This window comes from Pseudorasbora parva, chromosome 5 (assembly GCF_024679245.1).
Source record: "Pseudorasbora parva isolate DD20220531a chromosome 5, ASM2467924v1, whole genome shotgun sequence".
NCBI classification, from domain to species: Eukaryota; Metazoa; Chordata; class Actinopteri; order Cypriniformes; family Gobionidae; genus Pseudorasbora; species Pseudorasbora parva.
The window spans coordinates 14,844,618-14,859,395 of NC_090176.1; the positions used below are offsets into that span (position 1 = coordinate 14,844,618).

Below are 14,778 nucleotides of genomic sequence, written 5' to 3' on the forward strand. Positions count from 1 at the left end.
TTCGCTAACATTTTTAGCTCACATTCTCATGGGAACTATGGGACTATGGGAAAACCAACCTGATTGCACATAGTATCAACACGGGTGACGCTGCTCCAATAAAACTGCGCCCTTATAGAATGTCACAATCTACTCAAGCAGTATTACAACAAGAGGTGTCGAGGCTTTTGGACCACAACATCACCGAGGAATCTCACAGTCCGTGGTCAGCTCCAGTTGTGCTTGTACGGAAAAAGGATGACACACACCGGTTCTGTGTAGATTATAGACGTCTCAATGACGTCACGATCAAAGACTCACACACTCTTCCTCGGGCGGATGATGCCCTCGATAGACTTTCTGGGGCCAGAGTGTTTAGCACAATTGATTTAACTGCTGGGTACTGGCAAATACCACCTAATCCTGACGACAAAGAAAAAACGACTTTCTCCACTGGTACAGGCCTATATCAATTCCGTATGATGCCAATGGGAATTTCAAATGCCCCACCCAGTTTCCAGCGCTTAATGGAGCTTGTACTTCGGGGTCTGCACTGGAGTATTTGTTTAATCTACTTAGACGATGTTATCGTCTACTGTGCTAATTTCCCACAACACTTTCAGCATCTGTGTGAAGTTTCAGCGATTCCGTGCAGCTGGACTCAAACTGAAGCCATCCTTAAAAAACTTAAGTGTCATCTGGCATGTTCTTCTGTTACTTTCCTGGGCCACTGTGTTTTGAGTGCCAGTGTCGAGCCAGACCCAGCTAACATAGAAAAAGTCAAGACATGGCCAATTCCAACATGAGCCACGCAGGTCAGGGCTTTCCTGGGTCAGTGCTCATACTATAGTCGATTCATTAGACAGTTTGCACACACAGCTGAACCATTGTACCATCTCACACACAAAGGAGTATCATTCTCTTGGTCGGCAGAAGCAAACTAAGCTTTCAGTGTACTGAAGCAGGAACTGACGTCACAACCAATTTTAGGCATTTCCAAATTTTTCAAATCCATTCATTCTTTACACTAAAAAAAACGAGCACCTGGAGGCGTATCGTGTGGGCGGAGCTAAAGAATGACGAGTGCGAACAAAGCGATGACGTCCTCAAGCGTGGAGAAACCCATGGCTATCGATCTCAGCTAATAGATATATGATCCAGAATCAAATCTGAGGCTGAAATAAATGTAACAGGAGAAACAGCAACAGCAGGATGTCCGTCTCTGTGGTATGTACTGTATTTAGTGGCCTGTCAACATTTGCGCTTGTTTACTCGCAGTTTATGAGGACATGATTCGGTTTATGGACTATTGTATGCGACTAAACCTTAGCAGTAGCAAGCAAAACGGTTTTGCACGTCAGACTAGTGTAAAGTTATACATAGAACAACAATGGAGTAACGTTAGTGCATTTGAATGACGACGCACGCGATCGTGTCGTTTACTGATGTTTACTCACGCGACGGTAGCCAACAGCACAGACATTTGAAGCAGTTTTACTCACCGGCTGCTTCCAAAGCAGGACCGAACCTTTATTGCTGGGATTGCTCCATCAAAAACACACTTCTTTGGTATGATTTGGTGAAGTCCTGTGACAGCAGTGGCCGTGGAAATCCACTTTACGACGTGACTGAAGCGATGTTGTGAAGCTTCCCGTCATTTCTGCGTTCAAATCGGTTCAAATGCAGTGCTGCCTTCCCGGAATGCTGTGCTGAAGTGATGAAGTCGCTTGATGTCACCCATAGGAATAAAGTGGAGCGCGGTGCGGAGTGTTTATGGGCGTGCATTTCTTGTGAGAAATTTGTGGGAAACCGGAAGGAGTATTTTTGACACAGAAATACTCTATCAAACGTCCAACATTAGTTTTTGAAACTTTGTCTATGTTTAGGATGGGAATCCAAGTCTTTAACAGTGTAAAAAGCTCAGTATGCATGAAACAGCATTTCACCCCCCCCTTTAATCTGCTGCGGCCATTCTCTGAATTGTTTAATTCAAGTGTTGTCATCACCGAAGCTACTTGTCAGTGTCCTCCCTTCAGTGGTGATAACCCTATAAAAGGAACGAGGAACGAGCCAAGAACCTGCGGGACAGCACTGGGTAAGAGAACTAAAGTTAGACGAGAACCCACGCGCGTTACACATTAATGGCAAGGAAAGCCCCTTAGGTTACTTAAGCGGCACAGATATGAGGTGTGTGTGTGTGTGTGTGTGTGTGTGTGTGTGTGTGTTTGTGTCTGTGTGTCAGATCTGCTTCAAGGTCTTCATGATAATGTAGCATTTCTGTGTTTAGAATCCAGTATTACAGTAATCCTATTGTCTTTTATGAGTTTAATAAAGAACTCCGTCTCGAGTTCTGGAGTCTTCTCTCCAAACAAACCGAAACCATCATCTGTAAAGAATGATCGACTTTTACGCACGCCAGGTGGACGTATATAGAGAAGAGCGAAATGTTTGAATTTGCATGGTAACTCAAATGTTTTTATTTTATTTTTTATTTTTTTATTTTTACCACTTTCGTTATTTTGGCTAGACATTTCGTTTGTTGGGCATATGAACTGAATTTAGAAATGCTTTGGAAAAGAAAAAATTGGCATTTAATAAACACATTTTTTTTTAAAAATGAAGACAGCGTTTGGAGTGAGTGCATGCAAAATAATTAGTTCCCCGAGTCCACAAATAAAAATAGACAGTTTATAGTTTATAATTATGTCTTGAACTTATCTGTATGACAGAGAAAATGACAGAGTATTGTGAATTGTTTCATCTCTCTTAAAGGAAGAAGGAAAAAATTAGAAAACGTTGGCGCTTTTATCGGCCGTGGGTTAAAGAAAACATAGCCTAACTACGAAACTAAATAGGCAACGTTTAGGCCTAAACATTAGCCTGTAATATTATTATTTTAATTTATATGTGGATTATGAAAAGTGAGCAGCATGAGTAAGAATCGCAATATGTTTGAGACCTGGGGAGTCACATGATTTTGATCACTTCGAGTATTATTTTCTAGAAAATCTTTCTTAATTTTTTTTTTTAGTTTTGTATAAAATTGTATTTTTATTTTGATCAATGTTTGATCAATTAATTGCCTGTTTGTTAGATAAGAAGCAAACTAAGATCATCTGGAATGGATTGACGTGCATAACTGGCCTGTTTCCTCTGCCTTTGAGTAAGGCTGAAACTAGCTCTTTCTGTTTTAATACATTTCTTAAATATATGTCTTAATTACAGTATATATAGCCTGTAGTCCTTATTAGGAGAAAATATGTAATTTTAACTACATTATCTTGTTATTACGACAGAATTGAGTGGAAAATATAATATATAGGCCCTATGATGCAGCAATGCGTCACCGCAACAGGTGACATGTAAATGCGAAAAAAACGTTTCCATTGCAGTTTTGCAAAAATGTCCTTTTTCGAATTGCCTGAAAAACCACCTCATGAGAGCGTAAAAAGTTTTTTGCGATATATGGGAGTTTTTGCGAAATTGCCGGGTTTCCATTGGGCGTATTTTCAATTCGCAATTTCAATTTGCGCAATTTGAAGGGTAACGGAAACGCGGCTTCTGTATTCCCCGAGCACCAGGCACATCTGAAGCCTTGTTTAAGGCGTATCGTAGTGCTGCATCAGAGGTGCATGCGCAGTCAGCAGAGGCTCGCACTGTGAAGACAGAGGAAAGTATAAACAAGGAATTCTGCCATGGGTCCAATGGTTAATAGGCTTAGGCTGTGCTCCAGACTAACCCACATAATGTAGACATGTTACTTTTAACAAATTAAAAACCAGTCAAGGTGTGGATTGAGGAAGGCCTGCTATTTTTATTTGACGAAAAACTATTCCGGTTGTTTAAAGCTTCAGACGGATTCAGTGTATTTTCGTTTTGTCATTTTAATTTGATAATTATTTAAAGCTACATTGTGTAACTTTTTTAGTTTATTCTTAACTAAAAACACTTTCAAAGACTTTAGTTCTTTCAAAAATATATGTGCTCATTAATGTATATTTACTTCTTTCAAGTAATAAAGTATTCTCGTAAGTTTATAATATGCCATTGAAAATACATACGGGTGAGGGGTTCGAATGCCAGTCGCCATGTTGCCCCTCCATCTTGAAAGTACATTAGCCAAAGAGGGACATACCCGTAAATTCAAGCTTCGCCTTTCATGTTTTAACACTCGATGGCACCATGTCGAATGTGAAGAGGGGGATTGCCATGTTAATCTTGGACTAAATCGGCCACCGTAGGAGTTCAAACGAAATCAGAATTGAGAGGAACAGAAACTAATATTCCCTGGATGGTCATATACCTTTTCACCGCTAGATGGGGGGAATATATCACACAGTGTTTTAAGTGAAAATATTTAGTGTAGACCTATTTGTTTTATGCTTTTTATTTATATGATTTTATTTTGTTTTTCTCTGTTGCCGAAATGAGCATAGTTGGGATAATTGTTCTACCTGGTCGATAAGACAGAGCAAATATGGAGTCAGCAGTACTTCATATGCACATTACAAGGTAGTGACTTTTATGAACACATGCTATCAAGACAATCGCAACTTCAGTTTAATGCCAACTTAAACATTTTATTTAGAAAATGATCTGTAAACCGAACCATCTGTCATTCATTCCGCTATGAACTGCAGATAAGTGTGTCTATCATGGGACTGCTTTCACCTCTGCTGCCTGCAATGTCACTTCTCTACATACATTCACAAATTGTACAGTTTAGAGTTTTTTGTTTGTTTTTTATGCACAGGCTATAAATATTTGTAAATATAAATAAATTAAGATATAAACTATGGACTGATTAATGAATTGACAACAATTCGCCATATATTAATTACATATAGGCTACAATGCTTTGTTTAATTGTATGTTTTTGAATCTCCTAGAAAAGTTATCTCGAAGAATACTGGGTCTGGGACACTCAAAATGTAAACTGATCCAAAATGAGCGAATGGAGGCCATGCTAGAGGCCAAACGCCACTCCTCTCAGCTCTCTCTACAGAAGGTAATGACTGTGTTTTGCTTTTTTGATTGCATACCTGTGTTCATTTCTATGATAGCAAATAGATCAATAATTGAAACTTATGGATTGTGATGTTTTATCATCCTTTATGAGTGCTGTTAAAGTGAATACAAAGAGTTTAAAAGACCTGGGGCCATATGTATGAAGCCGCTGTTGTATATAAGAAGGACGCTGGACAAGAGGTTTATGCACGCAACTCACTTTACTTTCTCAAAACCGGAATATCGGTTTTGACTGAGGCTTTAACTGGTGTTAGTGTGTTCTGAACCACGGTGGGGCGGAGCCTGTCCAGTGGAAGGTTTAACTCCCTACCAAGCATGAGTGAGGCTGGGGAAACCTCTGTGGTTGAATGCTGGGTAGCACGGTAGTGTAGCAGTGTTAGACGTATGGCTTGTTTAAAGGAACAGCCCTGGGCCTGATGTGCTCTGATGCCATTTTTTAGGGATTGATGAAAGCGTTCTACCCCGCCATTTGCCTGTGGGTGATATAGGGCTGTGCGGATGTGTCGAATCCCCCTGTTCTCCAGGTATGAAGTAAACTCCACAGATATAAACTGTGGGCCATTGTCGGTTGTAATGGTCTCTGGAAGGCCCCAGCGGGAGAAAAGGGACTCCAGAAAGTCCACAATGACCTGAGAGGTGACGGAGCCAGTAGTGGTCAGCTCAGGCCATTTGGAGTGTAAATCATACACTACGACCAAGAACCGCTGATAGTGGGGGGCACTGTGGATCTCGCCACATATGTCTAATTGCAGGTGCTCCCATGGTTTTGAGGGCCAGGCCAGAGGCTGCAGGGGCGGTGGGGGTTGGCGGCCAGTTTTTCCACTCACAAGGCATGCGGGACATTCTTTAACAAGGGCCTCAATGTCTTTGTCTATGCCTGGCCACCACACCAGGTCACGGCATCTCTGTTTAAGCTTCACTATGCCCAGGTGGCCCTCGTGTGCCATGGCCAGCACACTGGCACGAAGAGCCCCTGGAATCACAGTGCAAATCCCACGCGCCACACATGTCTCATTCCAACAGGAGAGCTCCTGCTTGACCCGAGAGAAGCCTAACAGCTCTTCTGGTAGTTCCCTTGGCCATCCCTGACGAATGTAGATGCAGAGCTGGGAGATGACTGGATCCTGTTCTGAGGCAGCCTTCAGTTCCTGTAGCGTGACCGTGGACTTGAGCGGGGTGTGTAGCATGTGAATAATGTCACTTTCAATGTGGTTGACGCTGGTGGGCGGGGCCTGGGCAGGAACTGACCGAGAGAGGAGGTCTGCCACGACATTATCCCGGCCCGGGGTAAACTGTAGTGTGTAGTTGTATTGGCGGAGGCGGTCATACCAACGGTGCAGTCTCAGCGGCTTGTGACCGGTGCCAGTAGAGGCGAGCAGAGCTGTCAATGCCTGGTGATCTGTTCTCAGTGTAAACTGGCGGCCATAAAGGTAGAGGTGCCATCTCTCACAAGCCCACATGCAAGCGAGTGCCTCCCGCTCCCCAACTGAGTATTTTTGTTCGGTTTGATTCAGCGCTCGGGAGGCGAATGCGACAGGCCTCTCCAGGCCTGTACTTGTGATAATACAGCCCCTATCGCCATGGCCGAGGCATCACAGGTGACCAGGGGGTGACTTAATATGTCAAAATGTGCCAACACTGGAGGTGAGGTAAGCTGAGCTTTAAGAGTTTGCACTGCCTTGGTGCATTTTAGAGACCAGACCCACGGCTCATCTCTCCGAAGCAGCTGGCGCAGTGGGGCTGTTATGGCTGAATACTGAGGCATGAACTTCATGTAGTAGCCTGTCATGCCCAGAAATGAAGCCAGCTGGGCAGCCGAGGTCGGTTCAGGAACAGAGAGGATGGCCTCCACATTAGACTGAAGGGGGGATATGCCCTCAGTGGAAAGTCGGAAGCCTACATATTCAATGGCCGGCACAGCAAAAACACATTTGCTTCCATTGAGGGTTAGACTGTGTTTGGTGAGGGCTTTGAACACACTTTGCAGACGACTGTCGTGGATAGCAGAAGTAGCCCCATGTACCACCACATTGTCAAGGTAAATAGCCACACCTGGTATACCTGCCAGCACTGAGGTCATGACCTTTTGAAAGCAGAAAGGGGCGGAGCTAAGGCCAAACGGCATCCCTGTGTAGCGGAAAACACTAAGGTGTGTGACAAAGGCTGTCAGGTTTCTGCTTTCTGGGTGGAGGGGCACCTGGAGATAGCCCTCTCTGAGATCCAGTTTTGAAAAGACAGTGGAGCCATGAAATTGTGCTGTGAGCTCCTCAGACGTGGGCAATGGGTATCTGTCTGGAATTACTGCTTTGTTTACTGCGCGGAGATCCACACAGACGCGCAGTGCCCCTGTTTTCTTTCTAACCACCACCAAATTTGAAATCCATGGTGAAGCATCAACAGGCTCAATGATGCCAGCATCCAACAGCCGCTGCAGCTCAACTGACACTCCATCCCTAAGGGCCAGTGGAATACGGCGAAGTGGCTGGACGACTGGAGTCACAGAGGAGTCAATGAGGGGTTGATGGGCGAAGGCAGACAGACAGCCCATCCCTTCAAACAGTGATGACCACTTCTGATAAGGTCCGGCAGCGACAGTCATGATGGCCGCCCCCCCTGTGTCAATGAGTGAAAATCCCAATGCCATGAACAGATCCAGCCCCATTAAATTTGCCCCTCGTCGGGCCACATTGAAGACAAATGAGGGCAAGACCCTAGTGCCATAGCTAACAGTCACTGTGATGGATCCCAACAGGTCAATTTTGGATTCACCATACCCGTGTAGTACAGCAGTGGGCGTGGACAGTGGACGGGAATGGAAGAATTTATGGTATGTGCTGGCATTTAGGAGAGAGACACTTGCGCCTGTGTCTAGTAGCAGTGGAATACACACTGTATTTATATTCACTGTACATGACTTGAACTGCATGGGCCCTAATGTTACATGGCGAATTATAGTGGGTGAACCACGGGGAGTGTGTCCATCTGACCTGGAGGGGGCGGAGCGGCACATTTTTGCGAAGTGATTTTTTCTTCCACAGTTACAACATGTTTGGTCATTAGCTGGGCAGTTTCGAGCTCTGGTGGCATGTGTGTTTGATCCACAGTTAGCACAGGAAAGCTGCCTTTGACGCTGACGCAGCCCTTGTTGTCTTGTGAGATGCATGATTGAGTCTGGGGCTGTGTCTGGTTCATCCAAACCATTGCTAGATGGCTGCTGCTGTTGCTGCTCATGTGACTGTGCACTTATGCGTACTGCTTGGCTTAATGATGATTCTGTCTGTGTTATTTTGGCTGCACATTCAGCTGCACTTTCAATTTGGAATGCAATAGCAACAGCCCTTGCTAGTGTCAAATCATCTGATTCGAGTAGCAATGTCTCCCTGATTTTAGACTGTGTAGTATGCTCAATCAGTTGATCACGTATCATCTCGTCCGTCAATGCGCCGAATTTACACTGGCTGACTAAGCCTTTCAGGTTGGAAACATATTGATGGACTGACTCACCCGGGAGTTGATGTCGTTGCCTAAACATAAATCGTCTCAATAAGGCACTCTGTGGGGCAGCAAAGTGGTCTTTTAAAAGTTTCACTGTCTCTGCATAGTCTGTATCTGTCCCGTTGCTGGTTAACGTCTCCAGTACACGTTGTCCCTCGACTCCTAAACAGTGCCTCAACAATGCTGTTTTCCGAACTGCACTCACGTCAGTTAGTCCCGTAGCTGAAGGTACGTTTCAAAAGACTGATGCCAGCGATTCCATGGTATTGTAGGCTCACCGGGAAGTGTGAGGAAAGGAGGTGGAGGAGGAAGAGAAAATTCAGCCATCCTCGTTGCCAAATGTTGTATATAAGAAGGACGCTGGACAAGAGGTTTATGCACGCAACTCACTTTACTTTCTCAAAACCGGAATATCATATTTCAGACCAAAACAGCTGCATCCTCAACACGCAGCAAGGCATTACCAAATGAACACGGATTAATCTATCCTGAACGGACATAACAGCTGCTCTGAGTAAAATTAAAGGTCTTAAAGTCCCACTGAAATCAAAATGAAGTTTTTTAGCTTTTAGTATGACTATGTTAGCCTTAAAGTTATGAATAAGCTGGCGTGTTCCAAAACAATGACAACATTTGCATTTAGGAGAAGTAAGCATTCAAAACTTACAGTCTCTCATGTCCGTTAAAACGAATGACAGATTTTGATGACATCATCATGGACTTCACCTTCTCATTAAATCTTCTGTCCAATCAAAATGCTCTCTAGAATCTAAAGCCCACCCCTACACTGCTGAAGTTGCAACTGAAATCGGTCAGTTGTTCACATATTTACTAATTTCTACATGGCACATAGCACACTATATATGTGATAGGAAATATTTCAGTATAAATATGCTTTCAGTTGAGGCGAATGAAGTCTGCTTTTACGTTAGTTTCACGCATAGCAGCAGTGCGCACACAACAATGTCTCCTGTCTAAAGTTATACTACAGACACCAGAGCGCAACGCGGATCATATAAGTCGGCGCAGACAACAAAACATATCAGACCCATTTGAATTCTGCACAGAATGCTGCATTTCAAAGCGATATGGAGGAGATTATGATAATAAACAATTAGAGGAAACTGGCTTTACCAAACAGAAAGGCTCTAGTCAAATTGTATAGTAATGAAACACTATTGGCTGCTTCCAAAAAGGAGACGAGCTGCTAATAGCTGGAGCCGTTTCAGGGCGTTTTCAGGGGATGCTGTTTCATGCATACTGAGCTTTTTACACTGTTAAAGACTTGGATTCCCATCCTAAACATAGACAACGTTTCAAAAACTAAGTTGGACGTTTGATGGAGTATTTCTGTGTCAAAAATACTCCTTCCAGTTTCTCTCAAGTTTTGGAGAGTTTTTTTCGAGTATGGGTCCGCTTGACGTTGACAGAGCAGAATGTCTTTGTATGGGCTGTACGGGCTCTTCTCCCGGAAGGGTGCGCGCGCGTCGTTCAGAGCGAGAGAGCAAATGCACGCCCATAAACACTGCTCTCTAGGTGCAGATCCACTTCACCGTGCAACACTTCAGCCGAGCCGCGCTCCACTTTATTCCCATGGGTGACGTCAAGCGACTTTAACGCGCCCGCATAGCATTCCGGGAAGGCAGCGCTGCATTTGAACCGGTTTGAACGCAGAAATGATGGGAAGCGTCACATCACGCTTCAGTCATGTCGCAAAAGTGGATCTCCACATCACTACTGTCAGGACTTCACAAAATCAACAATGTTACCAAAGAAGTGTGTTTTTGACGGAGCGGTCCCAACGATAAAGGTTCACAGTCGTTCTTTGGAAGCAGGCGGTGATTAAAACTGCTTCAAATGTCTATGTTGTTGGCTATCATTACGTAAGTAAACATCAGTAAACAACACGATCGTGTAACATTACAGTTAATTTATCAATGGAGCATGCGATCAATGGTGTGTGTTTAAGTACATTTGTTTAGCTGACCAATATAGGTGTCAGCTTGTTTATTGTAAAACCACCCAAACCTACGTTTTCACAAAGCGTGCTTCGTCGTTCAAATGTGCTACTCCATTGTTGTTCTATGTATAACGTTTAACTAGTCTGACGTGCAAAACTGTTTTGCTTGCTACTGCTAAGGTTTAGTCACATACAATATTCCACAAACCAAATCATGTCATCATAAACCACGAGTAAACCCACACAAATGTTGAGAAGCCACTACAGTACAGTACATACCACAGAGATGGACCTGCCCATACCGAAAAGTAATATATGTCTATATATGAAATATCAATATATGCGATATATGTGATATATAAAGTAAAAACATATATGAAACATATTAGAAATTGGAACAATTCCATATATTGACATATAAATGTATCCCATATATTATATATGTTAATGTATGTATAATACATATTTTGAAATACAGGTCTCATATATGAAATATCCTAATATGCCCATATAGAGTAAAAACATAAATGCACATATATGCACAGCATCAGAAATTCCATATATTGACATATATCTTTAGTCCACATATATGTTTAAATTATATATGTGACAAATCATTATCACTGTCAAATGTCGTAGAGCCTTAAAATCTATACTATGTATAAAACAAATGACATTTAAAATATAAAATATTTATAATGTTACTTATTGTCAGGTGAGGCAAGAGATGAAGGACAAGGGTGCAGAGGTTAATGGGCTTTTTATTAGACTTCAAAAATAAACAATCAAAACAATCAAACCCCTTCATGCTTGTAACTGGCTCGCCTTAGTTTTTTATAAAATAAGAAATCCTCAAAAAAACGGGAATTCACTTTTGCCAATAGTTTGTGTTCAAACTAACTGTAAGATTCTCAATGAGGGAGTGAAAATAAATTGTATCTATTTAACCACTGAATGCGATAACATAGTAACAATTAGCACATGGATGGAAATCCAAGACAGCATTGTGAATATCAAAGCTCAACACTATAAGTAAACAAATAAACAGTAAATCAATCCAAACCCAAAATACTAGTGATACACAAACAAAAAACAGTACCAAACAATTCAAAATGCCGTAGAGGGAAAAGGATAAACAGTCTGCAATGCAAGTCTCTTATCTGAGTGTTGTAGAATTCCCAGTCCCAGCAGGCAATGAAGATATACAATCCTAAATCCTAGATTAGGCACTGGCACAATCCAACACAGGTAAGAAGAAGGTATCAGTGCACTCAAGCCCCATAACAGAGTCCTCTGCGAGCTTCTCTGCAAACTTCCAAACACTATGAATTAACATTTTTATGGGTACATAAAAATGTGCATTTGAACAAGATTGTAAAGCATTAGAATGTACAATTCACTTAACTCTCAAACACAATGTGATTCCAGGCATTTTCACCCTTACTCCATTGCCTCTCCTCTATGCTTCTTGTAACCTTAAAACCACTTCCTCCATTTGTTGCCCTCTAGAGGACAGGATGAAAAATGTCACCCATGTACCAAAGTAACCGTTACATGCTACACAGAACAAAACATGAAAGTACACGCAATGGCTAATGATGAGCACAAGCCGCATGCTAAACCAACAACCCTAAACACATGGACAAAAGAGTGTATACTGTCCAAGCAAAACTAGATGCTCACGAGACCAAGCGAATGCTCAAACTGTACACTCACAATGAGGAGGAAAACACACATGGAGCTTTTAATGTCCGAAGCCTGAACCAAAACCAAATTATGAAATGCCAGGATTCAAACACCACTAAATAAATCCATATAAAATCCTATACAAGCATACTGAATGTTTGCATATATTATGTTTAAATAAACTTACATATATAAATTCGACATATATTGTTTACATATATGGCATTAACATACAGTACCATATAAAAAATCATCATATACATAATTTCAATATATGTATATATAATAATTTTTCTATGGGTATTTCATACATGGTATAAACCTATATCTTCATATATCGTGAGAATGTATATATGCGCTAATAATGTATTGCCTTATATGAAACATATATGACATCACTACTCGGATATAGGGACATATATGTACATATATTACATTTCCGAATGGGTGCTGTTGTTGCTTCTCCTTTTCAATTTATTTCAGCCTCTGGATCTGATTCTGGATCATATATGTCTACATTTACATTTACATTTAATCATTTAGCAGACGCTTTTATCCAAAGCGACTTACAAAAAAGGGGAGAGTAATAGAAGCAACGAAACAGACAAGGCCAACAACCTGTAAGAGCTGTAAGAAATCTTAATTAATTAGCACAATACACAACAATTATTATTATTATTTTTTTTAAGACATCTACAACAAAAACTCACGTACGCAAAATGCCGAACACTGGATTTTGATAGCTATGATAACAACCCATTAGGACTAAGGCTGTTGCCCCAGCTGTTGTCGTTAATGCAGATTCAGTGGCCTAATGGGTTGGTTTTGTATGGCATTCTAGCTAAACGCGCAGCAATAGCCATCTACAACAAAAACTCACGTACGCAAAATACAGAACACTGGATTCTGATAGTTATGATAACTATGTAACATACCCGCCTGAAGGCACAAATCCGGATGAGAGACGTAGATATGATCCAGGAGTGTGCGCTTTTTGGTCGTTGCTGTGGTGATCAGTAAGTGCTATTCTGTATTGGTCAAGTGCAAATGGAAAAGATGTGTCTTAAGATGTTTTTTAAAAATGGCTACAGACTCGGCAGCACGAATTGAGATTGGCAGGTCATTCCACCAGGTGGGAAAGGTCCAGGACAATGTCCGTGAGAGCGATTTCATGCCTCTTTGGGATGGAACCACGAGCCGCCGCTCACTCGCAGAACGCAAGCTTCTGGAGGGTGTGTAAGTCTGAACAAGTGAGTTTAGGTATATTGGTGCAGAGCCAGTGGTTGTTTTGTAGGCGATAACTAGTGCCTTGAATTTGATGCGAGCAGCCATTGGCTGTGCAGTTTGATGAAGAGAGGCGTAACATGCGCTCTCTTCGGCTCATTAAAGAACACTCTCGCCACTGCATTCTGGATCAGCTGCAAGGGTTTGATAGTGCATGCTGGAAGCCCAGCCAGAAGAGCATTACAATAATCCAGTCTGGAGAGAACAAGAGCTTGAACCAGGAGTTGTGTAGCCTGTTCTGATAGGAAGGGTCTGATCTTTCTAATGTTGTATAAAGCAAATCTGCAGGACCGGGCTGTTGCAGTAATGTGGTCAGTGAAGTTTAACTGGTCATCAATCACAACTCCAAGGTTTCTTGCTGTCCTTGATGGAGTTATGGTCGATGAACCAAGCTGAATGGAGAAATTTTGATAAAGTGCTGGGTTGGTTGAGAAAACAAGTAATTCTGTCTTTGCAAGATTGAGTTTAAGATGATGCTCTTTCATCCAGTCAGAAATGTCTCTCAGACAGGCAGCGATACGAACACTGACTGTAGGATCATCTGGTTGAAATGAGAAGTAGAGTTGAGTGTCATCAGCATAGCAACGATAGGAGAAGCCGTGTTTCTGAATGACAGAACCTAATGATGACACGTAGATGGAGAAGAGAAGTGGTCCAAGGAATGAGCCCTGTGGAACCCCAGTAGCTAGATCAGCCTTTCTCAAAGTGGGTGCCGCGGCACACTGGGGTGCCCCGTGACTGTGTCAGGGGTGCCGCCAAAAAATTACGTTGGCTAAAAATAAATAATAATAATAATCTGAAATTTCATATATAGAATATATTTGAATTTACATAAATACATTCTTCTTCTTTTTAACCCTTTCGCACGTATGATCACATTCACGCATGTGATTAGAATGGTCAGTGCATCACATTCATTCAAATGTGCTTTCGCATTGGCTTGCACTGAGCCAGAGACAGGCGCGCTCAGAGCTGCACTGAGCCAGAGACAGGCGCGCTCAGAGCTGTCATATATCACAACTTTTCAGTGTTTTAAGCCACATTATGTTTATTTTAGGTTTCAAACGTATACGTACTAAAAAAACAATACAATTAGAGTTTGTAAAATACACAATGATGAAAAATGAAGAGGCATTAATAATCATTTTCATTATAATTAGTTTTATTCATATCAGATACACATTGTGTAAGTAACTTTAAAGTTTACTCTATTCTTCTGCCAGTTCACCTGCCACTTACTTTTATGTATTTTGGGAGAAGTGGATGAATTCACGTCTTGTCACTTAAATCTAACAGATCCGATTTTCTGAACTGCGCCTGCGGCGGCGATGGCGGCGCCCATCGTG

At 42.1% G+C, this 14,778-nt stretch overlaps 1 protein-coding gene across 1 annotated transcript in view; it reads left to right on the forward strand.

Moving 5' to 3' along the window:
* The window catches only part of LOC137075091 (coiled-coil domain-containing protein 148-like), a 120,280-nt gene that overhangs the window by 14,628 nt on the left and 90,874 nt on the right, over window positions 1-14,778 (forward strand). The window contains exon 3 of the mRNA XM_067443291.1: window positions 4,869-4,987. Within this exon, the coding sequence (XP_067299392.1) occupies window positions 4,869-4,987 (119 nt within the window). The remainder of the gene's footprint in view (window positions 1-4,868; window positions 4,988-14,778) is intronic.